This window comes from Episyrphus balteatus, chromosome 3, assembly GCF_945859705.1.
Source record: "Episyrphus balteatus chromosome 3, idEpiBalt1.1, whole genome shotgun sequence".
NCBI classification, from domain to species: domain Eukaryota; kingdom Metazoa; phylum Arthropoda; class Insecta; order Diptera; family Syrphidae; genus Episyrphus; species Episyrphus balteatus.
In genome coordinates, this window is record NC_079136.1 from 87,560,836 (window position 1) to 87,581,229 (window position 20,394).

Below are 20,394 nucleotides of genomic sequence, written 5' to 3' on the forward strand. Positions count from 1 at the left end.
TGCTCTTGTAATTTGGAGTGTCTATTTTGGTTATTTGAATAGCTCTATATTTCATTTTTTTAAATGATAAGAAATAACAGTCTGCTAATTTTGAAAAAAAAAAATGGTACGAAATATGCTAAAAAATAAGTCAATTTTCCCAAAAAACCACAACGCCATTTCCATTATCCAAATTTTTGAGAAAAACTAAAAACACAGATTCTTAATATTATTTACTAAAACCCTTAAGTACACAAAATTTAATTAAAATCGTTAGACCGTTTAGGTAATAGCACGGTGTACATATGGACGGACGGAACCAAGTAATGACGAAAACTACTTTTGTTACTCCTACATCATCGTAATGTGGCATTTTATCATACGCCAAATTGATATTTTTTATACTGAAGAGGCCTTATTGGAAAGAACATTTTGCTTAGGCCATTTTGGAGAAAACATTTGGTGTTCAATAGGCTGTTTTGGAAATAAAGTCGTTTTTTGACATTGAAGAATCTGTGTGCTGTTTAGAAAATTATTTTTAATTGGATCAGGCGCGCGTTGAAAAGCCCTAAAAAATGACATGCATAAGCATATCTCATTTTCCGATTTTTTTCCCATAGCTGGTTTTGGAAATCAGCTCCTCAAGTGTGTTTAGTAAAGACTTTTTGAAAGTTGTGCTTTGAATTTCATCGGAAATTCTCCGACACAAAATAGTTGCGGAATATTTTCAGAAAAGCTGAATTTCACAGAAAAAAAAAATAAAAAAATTTAACTATAATTTGGATTTTTCCAAATGAATGCGATTGTATACTTTATTTTTTTTGTTCAGAAGTGGATACCTTGAAAAAAATGTAAGTTCCGATCAGAATGGGCTGTCGTTTCGGAGCTTTCTCCGAACGGATACCTCTATAGGGCTGATTGTCTGTAATTCTTTAATTTTATCTGCAAATCTGTGGGGTCATGACTTCTAAAGGGGGTGAGGTTGATGAATAAGAAATCATATGACTGGGAAGTGTCATGATCCCAAGGATTTTCTTTTGACAACAATGCTTTAAAACTTAACAGATCACAGATTAAAAAAAAAAAAACAACCTTACGCTAAGAACTGCAAAAATTCATATTTTGAAATTAATTTTTGGAGGTGTTTTTCATAGTCAGAAGGTAAATGTCTATTTTAATTGAGCTAACAGTGTGATTTAATTTATTTTCTTAAATATTAGTTATTTGAACAAGTTTAAAAGAAAGAACTAGGTACAAACTAGAAACGAACAAACTTTAATCAAGTGCAACGGAGTGTATGAAAATATAAAATTATACACATAACTTTTGCAAGTGCCAGGAGCGCTTTTTCTTCCTTTGTCAAGAAACATGTACATTGTACACATTTTACTTTACATACATACATAGGTTGTAGGTACGTGCTCTTGCACAGTGACAATGCTTAAACATGGGTTCTTATAAATATTTATGCAAAGTCAAAACAGTTCCACCCGGGCAGGTATTTTAAATTCGTCTTTATGCAAATTGTTGGCAAATTACTTTACAGGTAAAGAGAGTCATGGTGATGTTGAATGTGTGTAACTAACTTTATTGCATGTTGCTTTTTGGGAAAGTTAAGTGCAAGTTATGGACGAGTGTTTTTAGTTAGAGAAATAATAATTTTACAAACATGTGCTCCTTGAAAAATGAAAAAGAAAAATTGTTTGTATTAAAGCTCCTTGGGGGCGAATGTTCAATTTGCACAAAAAAAATATTGGACCTCGCTTAATTGAGGATAATTATAGTTATAGCCAAGAGAACTTATATGCATATTGCGCATATACATAAAAATGTGAGGGGTTTTGAAAATTTACATAAAAATACCGTTGAATAAAAACAGCTTTATTATCAATGTCTGTATAAGGAAAAACTATCGAGGTTATTAAGTGAAGGTTTTCAACCATCAGCAGGATGTTGATGTTGAATGAAATTACATTTTCTCTTTTTGTTTTGTCATCGAAGTGACAAAATAAACTTCGCCATGTCAGTTTTGTGTGAGTTTACTTTTTTTTTTTTTTTGAGATTCTGAATAAAATTCAATTTTGGTTGAATAAATATAAAACACAACAAGAAATCAAGCAAATATTTTGGCAAGTCAGACCAACATAAGAATTATTTATTCAATCACTCTTTTGTTGATAGGAACAGAAAAGGAAAATCTACATAAATTTATTCTTGCAACAAAGTTTAAGTCAATCATTAATTTTTTTTGTGTAACTTGTTAGATGTGATAATATTTGCAATTTAAATCTCAAAGATAAAGTGGGATTACCTGTAGAATCACTTTGGTGGTTGCAGCTTCATGTTTAATTGAAGGTTCAGATCAGTGAATGTATCTCTTAAAGATATACAATCAAAAAGAATTTGTGAGATTATGTTTACATGTAAAAGTGTTGAGAATAAGAATGGGTCAATGTCCAGCCTACCTTAAATTTGATCAAAATTGATAATTTTTGTGACATTCGGCTTAAGAGGATAAAGGAACACTTGTTAAAAACAAAAACAGTAACCATTTTGCTTGATATTTTTTTTTTTTTTTGTTATTAATTTCAATTTAAAATATGATAAAAATCGTCGATTTGTATGGTGTTTTTTTGTCACTTCGTATATGCTATTTTTGAGTTTTGGAAATTCAAACTTTCAATTTTTCTCCTCAATACCATATCCAAGTCATTGTGATTACTTTATTTAAGAAGTTTAATGATACAATTATTATTAAAACAAAATTGTAAGGATACTTAAGAATTTCTCTACAAAAAAAAGTGATAATCGAAATATGGTTAGCTTTTTGTTAGCTAAAACATTTTTTTTCTCAACAGATTCTTAACTAGCTTTTTTTGTGCTAAATCATGTAAATGCACCACTTCGGATAACCATTAAGACCGTTTAAAGGTTAGAAGCGGGTGAACAAAGATCAACTCACTTGATTAAATACTCAAGAATAGAACAATTTGCATAAACCTCAAGATTATTCAATAAAAAAAAAATGTTACACATACACCACAGTGACCCTCTAAAAAAAAAATAAATAAAAAGGGAAAAGTTAATCGTTGAGTAAAAAGTGACTTTTGTTGAACATTCACTAACCCAATTGTGCAAAATAATGGAGGATGTTGGTGAAAGTTTCTAATTATTTATTTACCTGAAATATTTATTTATTAACCAAAAATAGTTCGAAATTTTTGTAATACCAAAATTTTGATGGATTCACTTTTAGATTCATTTTTTTTTGGAAGAAGTTAAAACAAAAAATTATCTTAAAATAAAAATGTTTTTTTTTTTCAAAATGTTTGATGATTAATATTTGTTTTCTATTTTTTTCAGGTTAGTACGAGTATAATCGTTTTAATGTAATTATATTTGGAATGAAGCATTTATATCCAGGTACCTATGTATATGTTAAATGGAAACAAAACAGACTATCTTCTCAATTAGTTTGACAACACAGGTTTTAAACTTTTACTCAAAAAATGTTCAAAATTTTAAAATGAACCTTTTTGCTTTTACTCTTTTTATTTGCGATATACACCCTTCGTTATAAGTTTAGAACCACATTAAAAATAACAACATTATTATCTTATGAAGTTTTAAGAAATCACATCTTTTTAATTTTTTGATAATATTTCCATTTTTTTTTTAATCAATTCTGAAAACGGGTTGATGATTTTTTTGAAATTTATTTGTGTTGATTAAAACTTTCTTAAAAATGACATATCAATTGGTTCTTTTTTTAAATTAGTTTTTGTATACAAAAAAATATTTTAAAACATAAACGGATTTACGGATTTTTTTCTAGCATAATGCTATACTGCATAAACTATTAAGACTATATTTTCCAATATATTTAATTAAAATCATTCAATCATTTTTGCTTGAAAGAAAGTTCAAAGTCTCGATTAATATAATTGGTTTTCTGATACTTATGTTGTTTTGGCAGGTGTCCCCCAAGGATCGGTATTGGGCCCAATTTTGTATACCATTTTTACTTATGATTTCCCATGCTTAACAAATTGTGAAAAAGCTATATTTGCAGATGATACCTGTATATATTCATCAGATTCAATTGGTTTCAATATTGAAACCAATCTGCAATCTGCATTATATATAATACAAGATTATTTTTTCGACTGGAAGATTAAAATGAATGCTTCAAAAACTCAGACTATCTTTTTCACTCGAAAAAGAAAAGCCTGTTTCTTGCCTAGCAATAATCTTGTAGTTAATGGTATTAGAACTAAGTGGCGTTCAAGTGCAAAATATCTTGGAGTTTATCTGGATAAAACATTAACTTTTGGATTTCACGTTCAAGAAATTATTAAAAAGGTTCGCATATGCGTCAGTATTCTTTACACTTTTATAAATCGCAAATCAAAACTCTCAAACGAAAATAAGCTACTGATTTTTAAAGTAATCTTTCAAGCAATCATGTTTTACGGCTCACCAGTATGGGGGAAATGTGCATCTAGTCATATTCGCAAACTTCAAATTGCCAAAAATAAGGTTCTGAAAATGATTCTAAATCTTCCATGGTCTTTCTCAACATCCGAACTTCACAAAATTTCTAACACAGAACTAGTGTCTTCAAGACTTACAAATATATTTGAACGGTATGCTATATCTTGCGAATTATCTGAAAATAGACTGATTTCAAACCTTGCTTTATAGTTATATAATATTTCTTAAGAAAAAAAAAAAAAAAAAAAAACTGTGATATATTTATTTATTATTTATTTGTATATTTATTTATTTATTTATTTAGTTATTTATTTATTTATTTATTTATTTATTTATTTATTTATTTATTTATTTATTTATTTATTTATTTATTTATTTATTTATTTATTAATTTATTTATTTAGTTATTTATTTATTTATTTATTTATTTATTTATTTATTTATTTATTTATTTATTTATTTATTTATTTATTTATTTATTTATTTATTTATTTATTTGTTTTTTTATTTATTTATTTATTTGCTTTGTTCCTTGTCGTTTTTTTAGTTCCTTCATGTTAATTTATTAAAAAAAAAAAAATAAAAAATTTCTATTCTATTCTTTTTGTTTGTTTATTATACATATTTAAATCCATTTTTCAAATGTTGTATTTCATTGTGTTTATATCTTAAAACAACATATAAAATTCATATAAATGTAAAACTTAAAGCTTGGTTTGAAAATTACGCTTCGCCACCTTCCCTTTTCCTATCTGATTGGTACTTAATTTCCATTTTGTTATGAAGGTTTTTAAGTAGCTTTTCCTTCAAGTCATTTATTTATTTTTTTCTTCTTGTTTTGCTATAAAAATAAAAATTATTTTCGGTAGTAAGGTAGATTTATACCAAAACTCTGTAAATTGTGCAATATAGTTTAAGAAAAGATAAATGTAAAAATATTCTGCTACAATAAAAAATACAATACAATACAAAAAATTCTTTTACTACAAGAAATCAAAACAAAGTAGTGGTCAAAACTATTGAAAGTGGTGTTTGAGTAAATATAAGCTTTTGCATTAAAACCTACTTTTACCAAAAAAAGCAATTACGTACGAAACTGTTGTGCATTTTATTTTAGTTTTCTTGCTCCTTTTTTTTACTTTAAATAGCAATGTGCTAAATTATACTTTATTGTGATAATCTCATTCATTTTATAAATCAATGCACGAAAAACCGTGACACTTGCTGACGTTGCGCCTGAGCCTGTTGCACTAGAGAACCAGAATTCGAATCCCAAGATAACCCATGTAGTGCTGGAAAATAAACTTGAAGTAAAAAAACTACATTAGGTGTGATTTTGGTAGCTGACCGTCGTAGTAACATTTTCCATGTATCTACCAATATTTTAAAAATAATTATATCCGCTCGCCAATATCAAGAAAAAACAAATTAATACATAATTTTTTTCAAAATGCTATTCGCAGTTAGATTTTATTTCTTATCTCATCGGCATGCAGTTGCATATTGTTTTTTCTACTGTGGTACATGACATTACGATAGCTGTGCAAAAAAAAAACCGCATCTATCAAGCCTTAAGACAATATTAATCAACAAAAACACATCAACTAACAAACAAGAAGGAATCACAAATTATTTGAAAGCATAAAAAATATGCTGCATAATTAATTAGTTGTCAATCTTGTGTCAAAAGAGCTCAGTCTTCAATACATTTTTCATACCAATCAACTTTTACTCTATCTGGCTCTCAAGCAACTACCTACTATAACGAAATATGTTTTTCTTTTGTTTTGTGTTACAAATTGATTGGACCGAAAATAACGAATAATGTGATAAAAGTGCCGCTAACTGTTAGAAATTGTTGTAATGCACAACGTTTTACCATTAATAAATTAAAACGCATGATTTCGTAGCAGAAATTCACTTTTTAAATATGAATTGCTTAGAGGTTTTATCTAAGGGTTTTAGAAAGCTCTGAAGATGTGCTGATCCTTAAAAAAATCACTCTGGTGAAAAACATACAGGTTTAAAAATATACTGAAGTTTAGCTCTGGTGCAAGGCAGAATTTTGTAGGACCAATTTTTTTTTTTTAATTCTTAACCATTATTGTTTAATGTTTGATTGACGAATGTATAATTAGATGTCATCAGATAATCAAGAATAAACTCAAAGTTGGTACCATTGTACCAAATGCATTGTATTTAGTAAAGGACTTTTATAATTGCATGAAAATAAAGGCCTCTATCAAAATCCAACTTATTGATATTCCCATTTCATCTCATTGAAATCAGATAAATAAAATCAATCAAAAATAGGTACCTAATGCAAAATAACAATATAAATATTTATTGTAATTAATTTTGTGTTTTCCAATTAAATATCAAATTGTCATGAATTTAATAACACTGATGCACATTCTCAAGTTGAACACTATAGACTTAATCTTAATCTCAATAACTGTCGGTATTTGTGTCTGTCGTCGTCGGTATAAGCTTATCTGCATCATCATCATAAGATACTCAATCTTCAATTTCGCGTTGAAACGATGAATGCAGCAACAACGACCAACACAGACAAACAGCCAGAGTGTTGATGATTTATTAAAGTCTATAATAATAATAATAATTAGAAATCAGTGATTATAATCAGTAATTTGAAGTGTAACATTGTGTCAAGTATGGCTGCGAGAAGATGGAAATAGCTAAATTGATTGGCGTCTTAATTATGTGATGAGGTGTGGTGCGGTGGCCGGAGGGCGGTACGGCATCGGCAGCAGGGAAATCTCAGTCTCAGGCCAATTATAAAGCATGTCGGTGATATGTAAACCAACTGAAATTTATAATGATATAGCGAATATTGTATCATGAGTCAGTGGTTTCCTTTTCCATTTGTACTCGTTTGTCCTTTGACGTTATTTCTATGCTATACTAAAACTCAAGGATTATAATTTTTTGTCTTGTCTTTGTAGCTCTATAAATATACATACATACATATGTTTGAAAAGATGCTCTTAGTTTGGTCTATATGTATATGTCTTGTAGCACACATGCAGTCTTAAAAAAATAACATAATATGCCTGAGTAAGTAAGAATAAACTTCACTTTATATGAGCTCCTTGAAATAGATGTTGCTTTAGGATTTTATTTCTTCCGACATTCCGAGCCATAAAAGGACGAAACAAAATATCCTTGGAGGCAAGGCCTTATGTTACACAGAGACTCTGACCATATGCTCTCTGCTCTGCTTTCTTCTATAATTTGAAATATATATGTTTTTAAACTAAAGCAAGAATATTTTCATGACAACAAAATAAAAATAAGTTTATTACATACTTGGTTTGGCTAGTTGGTTGGTAGCTTACAAAAAGAATTTATATGTTTTTGTGAATAAATGTCAACAATAATGCCCGAATTTATTTGTGAGTCATGGATACAGAAATTCCGTAGTTATTAAAAATAAAGCTTAAAATTAAACTAAAATTTTCATTTTCAATTATTTTTGGTTCGTAAAAATTAAATTTTCGATTTAACTTTTTCAGTTTTTTTTTTAAACTTTATTTCAACGGAATTGAGTATTTTTTACCGACTTCCAAAAGGAGGAGGTAATCGATTCGTCTGTATTTTTTTTATGTTTGTTACCTCATAACATTGGACTGAGTGAAACAATTTTGATAATTCTATTTGTATTGGAAAGCTGGTGCCTGCAGTGTAGTCCCATCGTTCAGTTTTGGCCATAGAAACTATTAGAGAAACCATAAAACCCAGTTTTGATCCATGGAAGTCGGTTTTGTTTTTTGATAAAAATGATTATTAATTTTGAAGAGATAAAAGGTGAGGTTCAATAAAAGATTACAACTTCTTTAGTTCTTAAAATCATATTTTTTGCACTTTTTGCAGAGTTAATGAGGACTCTTACACCTATTAAACTGCGTACTCAAATTTGTTTTAAATTGTTTTTCAAAATACATATTTCAATAATTTTGGAATCAAATTCTTATGCGTACTTACTACCATAAAGGAAACTAAGAGATTCACACACCGGAATCTTCATAAACTCCTGCTCAAATTTAACCCACACCCCACTTACCTATTAAAAAAAAAATTATTAGGTACATTATATCTCAGTATAATGGCTCTTTTCTAAGATAAAGCAAGAGTTAGGTTTAATTCAAGAAATGGAATTAAATGTGGGTGGAGAAGTTGCTGAAGTGTGTCTGTCACAACGGCGTATACAGGGGGGGGGGGGGTCACGGGGTCATGACCCCCCCCCCCCCCCCCCCCCAAGAACTCAAAACATAAACAAAAAATTGTTATGTGATTTGCAAAATGTCGAAGTTTTAGAACATGAACGAAAATGAAAAGTGAAAAAAATTTTCGGTATTCAAACCAACTATTTTCCTATATAGCAACCGCTATGCTGGATTAGTATTATTTTGATTCGTTCGATAATGTAAGGCATTGATAGGCTACAAGTTAAGCTGTGTTGTAGAGTTTTGTATGGATTTAAAATCCAAATATTTTTTTAATTTTGACTAAACCGATAAAATAGATACGAATATAAGCAAGCTTGTCTAAAGGCAAATTAAATATTTAAGCAAGCTTAGATCACTTAAAATATCCTTCGATAATCAATTTAAGAAAATCTAATAAATATAACTGAATATGTTTTATATTTTAAACCGCCGATAAATACCTCAAAGCTGACGAAATCAGAGCCGAAAATTGTAAAATCCTTAGTGAATGATCTAAAGCATTTCTTTAATTAGTATTGGCGTTTGAAATTTCGAAAAAATATCTACCCTAAAACTAGCATACAATTTTAAAACAAAATTAAAAAAAAATTATATTTTCAAACACAATTTTTTTGGAAAAACTTTGCGATTCGTTTGCCTGAGGTTAGGAAGACAATTAATTCGAAAGTTACCAGTGTTATTAAATTAAAATGATTTTTATTTTAACTTATAAAATAATTCTGGACTATCGGAAAACAATGCAGAGTTGTTTAAAGGCAAATTATTGAATCGAAGGACTTGTACATTACTAGGGATCGGGTTTCCATGCAAATGCATGTTTTTTTAGGAACACCTCGGAAGCATGGCAACGAAGTATGTACACGAATCAGGATATTTCCTTTAAATTTCAATCAGTCGTTATTGCATATTTTTGCATATTTTGCATTTATTAGCATTTTTTTTATGCATATTTTGACATATTTTGGAAATAAATGCATGTTTTTCGTGCATATTTTCGCAAAAATTGGCAAAAATAACGAAATTTCACGCTTAAAATTTTTGACTAAAAGTGACTGAAAGTCAATTGGAAAAAAGTCAAAAACGTAAGCAAATGCTGTGCAAAACTGGCAAATCAACATTGTCCAAACTCATAAAAAACACGCTCAAATGATAAATTGGATTATTTAAGAGTACATTTTCGCCAATTTTATTTATTGTTTTTAAAGAAAACCCCAATAATTTTAAAATAATTTTAATAATTTTTTTATTATTTTTGTTATTTTTTTTTTCTTCGTTATTGAAAACCCCAATATTTCCAAAAAGTTACATCTTTGAACTCGGAAATGGTTTCGTATATAGATTTCATAAAAGTTACGTAAAATCTTTCTATAAATTTAAAAAAATATTGATATTTTACAAATTCATGTGGCCTTAAAAGCATATTTAAAGTGCATACTTTTTTTTAAGAGTATATTTTGAGCGCATATTTTTCGTTTTTAAGTGTATGAAAATCCTATCCCTATACATTACACTGTACTTTAAGGACAGGATGGTCTTAATTGGTTAGACTTAAGGTTGAACCCTAAACAAAAGCAAACGAATCACACAACGTTTTTGTTTGGTTATATTTAGAACTCTTCGGAACTGCTCGATTCGATATTCAAAACGAGTAAACTTTAATATTTTTAATTCAAATAGCACATTTTCAAGTTTATGCCTACTATCAAAACTGTTGTAAAAAAAAATTTGGCATGACAACTCCCCCCCCCCCCCCCCCCCCCAAGAAGAAATCCTGTATACGCCCCTGGTCTGTCAAGCCTCGCGCGAAACTTTTAAAATTGGACTGATAACTGTCTTGATTAGCTGAAAACTGTAGTAAAAGTAGTTTTGAAGAATATTTTGCAAACATACATTTTAAGCTTTGTTCCTGGAATGAACACAAGACTTCAAGTTGTCATACATATAAGCTAGACGAGGAAAGAATTGGAAAGAATTTATTTTTAATTCTTACAAATTAAAAATTATCTGAATATCAGTTTTCAGTTAAAATGTACTTATGTACTTATTTTTGTTATTTATTTATTCGACTACTTATAATAGGTACCTACAATAAGCAAACACACAAAAATACAAACTAAAATGTTTAAGTCATTTAAATTAAGGTTAAAAACGTAAGAACATGTGCGTTATTTTCGAACAGGAGTGTAGTATAACTGCATGTACAAAACGTAATTGGCTTTTGAACTGTGTCTTCTGTGCCTTGACGCAGCAGGTAGGATTCCACTATGGTAATCTTACGCAATTGTTTAGACTCATGTGGAAGAGAGGCTGGATAGCAATTTAAATATTTTTCAAAGGTGATTCAACTTTGATTAAAACGATGTTTTATGAAAGTTTTTTTACAACGTCTAATCAATGCTTGCAATATTAAACCGCTTTTCCTTTTTTGGAGTTTTTCACTATCACACATACCTACTTTTTCTAATTTCGTGTAGTTTCTCAAGGAAATTCTTCAAAATTTTGTTTAGCTGTTTAAAACTATAGCTTATATTAATATTTAATATTTTCTACCGTATTCCCATTCTCGATAGGCTGGTTTGTTAGCCCCAGAATGATCATTTTACCACTTTATAGAACTTTGTCAATACGTAGACTCGATCACCTTCTTTGAGTGATCCCTATTCTTTTCTTTTTTCTCCAAAAGTCAGTGTTCCTGGCTTATTTTTAATCACACTTACAGGCCATCCTACACTTACATCCTCAAAGCATTAATAGTGTTTTCCACTTCTTGTCTAGGTATATTTTCAACTGTTCTCCGAGGGAACTGGAACGAAGCTGTTCACAGATAAAGTCTATGTCCTTATATTAAACGAACGTCAAAGATATTGTTAGAATTCCTGACTTAAATTGAAACATGATTGATATACTTGACAGGTTTTAGTTATGGAGACGGAGAAGTAAGCTTGTATGGTTAAGATTGTGATTGTTAAAGCCATTGCAAACTCGATCAACCAAGTCTAAAAGCTGCAAAGTAAATAGAGATAGAGCATTTTGATGCAAGTAATTTAAAGTAGTTACCAGAGCCTTAAAATCCGTAATAATGTCTTTTTTTTTGGATCGTTTGTTGGGTGTTGTGGCGCTGTTAAAACGTTTGTCATGAGTGCTATTGTAATCAGGTGAAAGAAGGCGCCCTGATCAAACTTTTTTCAAGTGATTATCCTCAATAAATTAATTCTCAGAAAAAAACGTGTGATTTATTTATTTATTCTTCAAAATATAGTCTTGTGTCCTGTGAAAATTATAAATCATTTTCATAATCAAAGAACAAAAAGGACAACAACAAAAAACAACAAATTATTGCAAAATATTCTTAAAACAATCTCAATAAAACTACAACTAAATAAGTTTTGTTATCTTCTTTATTGATTATTTTTTTTACAAAAGCAAAAAATATGTAGGTATAAAGTTTTTATTTACATTAGATTATTTTTAGTAATAATAATTATTCTCTCTCTCTCTTTTTGATATTCCATATCAGTTATTCAAATACCCTATCTGCTCTTCAACATTACTCTTCCGGGTCGCCATTTGCACAGACACCATTGAGATGCAAAAGTTCGACAACATTATCTTGTTTGGTAATTTTGTTAAAAGCGCTTGTCGCAATGCTGTCGCTCGATCTGTCAGAGCACTCATTTCATCGTATATATCTTCTACACACGATATTACCATGCTGTCAAATTTTTTCTCACTAAATATACAATTGTCGACGGTATCAACAACATCGGCGACCACTTGAAAGGTTTCCCGCAAAATTGTCCTCACACTGCGGCATATCGATCGCACTGGTTTAATCACAATGTTGCAACATCCGGATAATTCGTCGGTTGTATCCTTAATTAGGGCATCAATGGCTGGACATAATTTCCGGTAAACTGTCGTGTCATTCATTGAACGTAACTGACGCTTGAGTTTACCTGCCCAAACCTCCATGTTCAATGACTGCTCCATCATCGTGTTGTTGACATAAATAATTACACGTTCGAATTTCTCATCTGTTAATCGTGACAAGTCTTGGTATTCTTGTTCAATGTTTTTCAATTTCTGCTTTAAACTGATGAATATTTCTTTGGTGACAACTTCAGTGGCATCTAACATTTTAGCTCCGAATACTTCCAAGCTATCTGTTAATTTATTAATTGTCTTATGTAGTAGTATTAGTGTATCATCTCGGATGGGAGAAGATGAAAAATAGTCCAAAATATTGCGAACTAGTGCGCTCAAATCATTCAAAGTTTGTGTTAGAACTGAAGTAGACTCTGATGACATTTCACTGTCACCATAATCCACGGATACGGATACGTCATTGTTTTTAAATTGTTTTGTGTCAATTACGAATACCGACATTAATAAAACCGATAGGTAAATTATTACAGTCGAAAGCTGCATTTTGTTGGAGCGTTAAAAAACGTGTTTCCTAAGCTAATTATAACTGTTAACTGCGCGCTGTCAACGTTTGTGATGTAGATTATTTATTCTACGACGAACTAGTCTTGTGCACAAAAAAACACAACCTCTTCTCCTATCGTTTTTGATTTATAGCAAATCGAGATGTCATTATCTTTTTCTTCGTCTCATATATTTTGTGTCTATAATTTATTTCATATGTGGTTTGCCCCTATATTTGGTTTGCCCCTTTAATTTAATCAGAGTGTATCTGTGTGTATTGCTGATATCGATTAGAGGGAATAAGGTTAACTTAAGTTTAACTCATCTGCTTGACTGGTGATTCTCCGGAACTGGATTTGACGTAAATAGTTGAGAGGTGAAAAGTCTTTTGTAGGAATTTCTTTGTCGGTGAATTCTAATAGAAATCATTACAAAATCAAAGCCCCTACCATTGATGCTTGATAAGAAATTGTTAATTTATTTTTAAATATGATTAGAAATTTTTTTCCTTAGGAAAAGAGGGTGAATAATTGAGTCCAAAATCAGTTAGATTTTCTCATTGATTTCAAAGTCAAAACAAGACAAATTGAAATTTCAAATTAAAAAATCGGTTCACCCAGTGAAAAATTCTGAGGTAAAAACATAAAAAAAAAAAGAAAAAAATCTCATGCAAAAGAATTTCATGAGTTTTTATGGACCATTTTCTAATGTTTTTTTTTTTTTTTGCTCCAAGATTTTTCAAATTCGGCTCCTTGCCACTAAAATATTCTCCGACAACACTGCTTTGGTCTAATTCCGGAGTTCCAAATTTGGTCTTCTATTTGCAGGGAGTAAACGTCGAGTTTTTTAAATGCAATGGCTGGTTTACGTAACAAAATTATATCATTTTAATATTATTTGTAAGGTTGTGTTATGTATGTGTCATAAAATTTGTTTTATCTATCTTTTTTTTGCCGAAAGTTTCCAATTGTAAAAAAATTTCACATTTTGTGAATGTAGGTAAATTAAAATAAAATGCACCCTTTATCGCACGTATTTGCTTTTATGATAAAATAAAATCTTAGAATATTAAAAATCCAAATTTTAAAATTCATTAAAAAAATTGTTTTAATTTAATTTTATTAGAAATATAAAAACTTAAAAAATAAAATAGGTAGAATGTGTTTTAAAATTGCAAAAACATTTTTTGAATGTTATCGATCCTAGACCCAAGTATTCTTGTATAACAAATAATTTTTAGAAAAAAATGTCTTAAAAATCGTTGAACTCCATTTTTTGAAATTATGTTAATAAATTAAAAACAAATTTTTTTTAATCCAAGAGCTATTTTTTTTTTTTTTTTTAATTTTTCTCAATTTTACATTTTGTTGAAACCGACTAACACGTTTACGACGCATTTTAGTCGGTGCCCCTCATAACTCCAAAATTCCTTCACCGATGCTTTTGATATTTGATACTTTGATACTTTTGTATATAATTTATGAAATAACGCTGGAGTTTTTTTTTAAATATGTTAATAATTTTTATTTTACTTCTAAATGAACAATTTCCAAGGCTACACTTTCCAATAGCTTCACCTAACTTAAGCGAAGTATCCGATGTCACAGTCGAAGAAGTTAGTGAGGCTGTAAAATACTCCAAAAAGGGAAAAGCTGTTGGGCCAGACGAAATACCTTCAGAGTTTTGGAAAAAGATGGGAGACATCGGGTCTAGATGGCTCATGGTTCTTGTTTCCAAGCTTATACGAGGTGATCGAATGCCTAATCAATGGAGGGAAAGTTATCTTCTTCCAATATACAAAGGGAAGGGTGATACTCGAAGCTGTGATAATTACCGTTCGATTAAGCTGATGTCACACACCATGAAGATCGTTGAGCGAGTCTTGGGTAGCCGACTGCGAAAAATAATAAGGCTATCTGATGACCAGTGCGGGTTTGTTGCGGGTAAATCAACCACAGATGCAATCCAGAGTATCAGAATCATTATGGAAAAACATCGAGATTCCTTGGAGGATTTGCATGTGGCATTGGTTGATTTTGAAAAAGCATTCGATCGACAACCACGAGATCTGATATGGGTGGCCCTCAGACAACGAGGAGTTCCGGAAACCTATGTGCGGATAATTATGGACATGTATGATGGAGCAGTTACTAAAGTAAGATGTGCAGCTGGAGTCACCGAAGAATTCTAAATCACAGTAGGTGTACACCAGGGAAGCGTCTTGAGTCCTCTGCTCTTTATTACCGTTCTTGATTACCTGCTTCAAGGCAAAGTGACGGACCCAAAAGTGCATCAGTTATTCTTTGCTGACGATGGAGCCATCATAAGTGAAGACCCGATATCCCTGCAACGAGCACTTGATGTATGGGTGGATGTTCTAGAAGGTAGTGGGTACCGCATAAGCGCGAAAAAGACAGAATACCTATGCTGCCCATTTTCTGATCCACACAGGCCTATTCCTGACATTTATTTGAATGGTGTAGTGCTTCCCAAGTGTGAAAAGTTTAAATATCTGGGGTCTCTGATAAATAACGAAGGTACTTGTGATGACGATATCAATCATCGCGTAAGCGTAGGGTGGATGAAGTGGCGGGAAAATTCTGCCATCTTCTGTGATCGAAAAATGCCCCCTAAGCTGAAAGGAAGGCTCTACACCGCAGTTGTGCGTCCAGCACTCACATACGGTTCACAATGTTGGACAATGTACAAAAAGTATGAGAGTAAGTTAACGGCAGCTGAGATGAAGATGCTTCGCATGACAGCAGGAGTAACAAAGCTTGATAGAATTAGAAGTACGAAGATCCGAGGAAGCCTTCATGTTAAAAATACCATCTCCCAAAAAATTGAACACGACCGACTCAGTTGGTATTGCCATGTTCAAAGGAGAGATCCTGAGAACCCCGTCAAAAAAGCAATATCATATAACGTTCCAACACGAAATAAAAAGAAAGGTAGGCCTAAAAACTCCTGGTACAAGCAAATGCAAAAACACCAGCATTCAGTTGGCCTCAGAAACGGAACAATACAAAACCGGGAGGCTTGCCGCCGATTTCTGAGGTCAACCCGGCGAACCCCACAGGCGGATCACTAGTGTGAAGCAGTAACGTGGGAAGGTTATGATCCCCTCGACATCGAGATCATAACAGCGCCGAGAAAAAAGGAAGAAGAAGAAGAAGAATAATTTTTATTTTACTATAACAAATAAGCCCTTTTTTCCTTCAAAGTGTACTTACCCAAAAAGTGAAAAATTGAAATTTCAAAAAAAAAAAAAAACCCTCCCAGCTCTACCTTGGAAAAACTATTATTTGACGAATAAATTTTGATTTTTCGATTTCAATTTTCGAATGCCAATCTTTAATCTACCATTAACTAACAACAGATTTTTGCTATTTTAGATTTTAGAATTAAAAATTCTATTACGATACGTTTTTGAAAAAAAAATTTATCAAAATCTTTGTTTTTTTTTTATCTTGTAAGTTTAAAAAAAAAAACACATAAAAACAATATTCAAAAAATTGCTTTATCTGTTTTCAAAAAATTTATTTAAATTTTAAAACAATTTTTAAGCTTTTGTATAAAAAAAAAAACTTGTTGATAACTTGCTCCAATTCTTATGTTCATGACATTTTTTTAAATATTACGCCCACTCTACTGTAAATTTTATAACTTTTGTCATGCCATATTGGTAATTCAGTACATAGCTTAATAAAATTTTATATACGGTAAAACACGACTATACTACTTTTACTCCTTTTCACTCATGCCAAGGATTCAAAATCACTTCACTCTAATCCAAATAAAAGCAATCAATGAACAAAGTAAGTTTTATTTTTTTTTCAACTTTCAATTCAATGTAAAAAAAAAAAAATACATACCAAAAACAAATCTAAAGAAAAACAATTAATTTCAAGCACTTAACTTTCACTCTAGCAAAACTATATTATTTGACGAAATAGAAGAACACGATTTGAGAGATTCTGTCATCTGTCCATCGGGAAAATTTGGTGGAATACACTTAACAAACCCACCCCTCTGGCGATTCCTATAAATTTTCCTTCGTTGCTTCTCATTATACATCTGCAGCTCATCCAGTCGAGTGTATAGCTTTTCAAAATCAACTTCAGCATTTTTCACAAATCGACAACGAAACGAATAATTTCCAAACAAAAAGCAATTGTGAATTTTTTGAATGCGGTGTTCGAGCATTTTTAGAACGTGATATGTGGTCAGTTTTGTGATGGAAAAAATGTCATATGTTATATGCAATCGTGTATTGGTACATTGAATCACCTCGCCAGCTGATTGCCACAAAAATTCTGTGAAACTATTATGACAAAAATTGTCTTCTTGTGAGTGTCGTCGTCTTTCAATAATTGTGTTTTGAGCTTCGCCAAACTGCAACAATGTGGATTGTACTGTTCGTAAGGAATACAATGTGAATTCGGTGACATCATCTAGAATTTCACACAACATTTCTTTAAAAATTTCCATTTCTGAAAAATAATCCAGTAATTGTGATTTGATCTTTTCTGTAATCAACGGTGGTGATGATATATTTTGAAGCCTTTCCAATAGTCTTTCACTCTCATTCTTGGCTAAATTAAAAAATTCCTTCACATTTTCACCAAATTCGATAGAAATGTTTTGACTCTGGTCAAGATATAAAAATATATTTTCCACCTCATGCGTTGAATTCAGTTGTAGGTGTTCGTAAAACTTATCCATAAACTCATTTAATGAGTTCTGAGATCGGTCGGCATTTTCACCGGCAATAAAGAATTCAACAGAAATGTGCTCACTACGAAAATCTAATTTTTGATCTGCTTCAATTTGAAGAAGACCCAAACAGATTGGGAAAAGATAGAAAAGTATCTTCATTGCCAAGCAAATAAGTACAACTAAACAATATGAGTCGTAAACGAGTGGTTTTTGTGGGATACAAATCAGAAGTGTGTTTCTATTTTTAAAACAATAGAATATAGAATGAGATTTCTGGAAAATTTATGTCAACGACCGTGATTCAAGCGCCATTAAAAACAAATAAATAAATAAACATGAATTTAACTAAACAATTTTAAAGTAGTGTAAAATACGTGTACCATTTTTTTTTGTAAATTGTTTATTTTGAATGTTCTGTTTTTTTTTTTTTGAGAAAACCATTTCTAAATAAACATAAAATATAAAAACAAATAATAAAATTTCTGTGTTTGTTTTGAAAAATGAGAAAACAAGCAAAATTAAATAATAATAATCAAATTTAATATTCTGGGAAATGTTAAACATAAAAAAATTAATTCAAATATCGAATGTTTTGGTTTTGTTTGTACAAGTAGATTGATTTTCAAAACAGAGAACAAGTTACTTATGAAAAATTTCTTTCCAAAATCATTTCTTTAGCAACAAAGTCCCCAGCAGCAAAAAGTGCACTCACTGAATCGGAGATTTTCAAAAATCACAAACTTTCAGCTTAGCCAAAAACATCGCTATTTGAAAGAACTTATTAGAAGTTCTTAAGTCAAAATTTCCTTAAAAAAGTTAACTGCTTACTTAATCGAAAAAAAACGCGCAAGTATTTTACACATTTGTTGAGAAAAAATGCAAGTGAAGATTATTAAATGCAATTATATTTTCTTTACTTAAGAAATACATTCATTATACGTAGCTGAAAGTCCATACCTAAGCGAATCTTGACAGCATCATGACCGTTTATTCAAAGTCAAAAAAATATCGAAAATATCATTTATTTGCACATTAGTTTTAAAAGAAAACAGATATTGAAAAGTATTACACACAAAACTTTTGGATCAGATCAGTTCAATTCTCTACAAAAAATGTCTTGATACTTCTTCCTTCGGCTCATATTTTAAAAAAATAGAAAATATCGTTATTTAAAAAAATAAAAATATTTTCATGTGTAAGAAGGTAATGCATTATTTTATTTTCATCAAAAATATATAATTTTATTCTTTAAAACGATATTTCCAGATAAAAACATAATCATTGTAAAACCGAAAAAATTGTTCTTGCTTTCATCTTTAAAGTACCGAAGTTACCAAAAACTATTTATGCTTTAAAAATTTAAAGGTGAACTAAAAAAAATATGATGACACTTTTTTCCACGTGAGCGATTAGTTACAAGATGCCTTATATTTAACAATTTTTAAATTTGAAAAAATCTCGGAGACAAAAATAGACGCTTTAACAAATGGTTCATAGAATCGATTATAAAATTTTAGTTTTTGTGATTTCTGATATAATTTTTAAATGTTCAAATAGGTTAAGTTTGTTATAGCTTATAAGATTTCAAGTATAAATTTCCTTTTGGTTGATACATTTTGGCTTTCACGCTCATTAACGAACATGAAATAAAATAAGTTACACCTAAAAACGTAAAAGAAAATTGTTTGCCTTTGTTTATATATCTCGATGGATTTCGCCCGGTTGACCTCAGAAATCGGCGTCAAGTCACCCAGTTTTGTATTGTTCCATTTCTAAGGCTAACTGAATGCTGGTGTTTTTGCATTTTCTTGTACAAGGAGTTTTTGTTTTTAGGCCTACCTTTCATCTTATTTGGTATTTAAAAATAAAGATAACCTATACAACAAGAAATAAAATGCACGTACTTGCTCTTATGGTAAATGCTGGCTTAGGGTGTGTTGTTTACGCTTGATAAATACAAAATATGTAAACAAAATATAAAAAATTGTTTTTAAAATTATGAAAAAAAATTTGTTTACTGTTCTGACCTCCAAACGATGAAAAACAATTTGATTTTTTTTTGGTAATTGGCCATTTTGAAAAAATAATAAAAGTTGCTAAAATTTTTAGGACTTTTTATATAGAAATTTAGTAAATGTACTTATTATATAAAAACAAAAAAAAAAAACATAAAAATAAAAATCGTTTTTCAAAATAATAAAACAGCATCTGAAATTGAATTGCCCTCCAAAAAAAAATAATTCAAAAACCCCCTGGAGAGTCGCAAAAAAACGCTACATACCAAGTTTGATGTAAATCGGTCCACCCGTTTAGGCTGTAGCTTCGTATACAGACAGACAGACGTACTTCCGGGACCCACTTTTTTGGCATTCTCTATCATCGGAATGTCATGGAAAAATGTTATCTAAACTTTTTGTTTTGTACGAATGCATACCTTTATATATGTATAGGGGAAGTGGGGGCTAGACCGCCCCTTTAGTGTTTAACCGTCTTAAAAACCAATAAAAACAACTTTTAATTAAAA

The 20,394-nt window shown here is 30.3% G+C and overlaps 2 protein-coding genes across 3 annotated transcripts in view; one reads left to right on the plus strand and one right to left on the minus strand.

Annotated features, from left to right (window-relative positions):
- The window catches only part of LOC129917033 (calcium/calmodulin-dependent protein kinase kinase 1), a 93,788-nt gene that overhangs the window by 46,132 nt on the left and 27,262 nt on the right, over positions 1-20,394 (plus strand). The window lies entirely within an intron of this gene.
- Positions 16,968-18,077, minus strand: LOC129917048 (uncharacterized). Its single transcript, XM_055997363.1, has one exon. The coding sequence runs from the start codon at positions 18,027-18,029 to the stop codon at positions 17,073-17,075; it is 957 nt and encodes a 318-aa protein (XP_055853338.1). The 5' UTR covers positions 18,030-18,077; the 3' UTR covers positions 16,968-17,072.

What these genes read in the sequence shown, in the direction of transcription:
- LOC129917048 (XM_055997363.1), bottom strand. Translation starts at nt 18,029, where the DNA reads ATGAAGATACTTTTCTATCTTTTCCCAATCTGTTTGGGTCTTCTTCAA.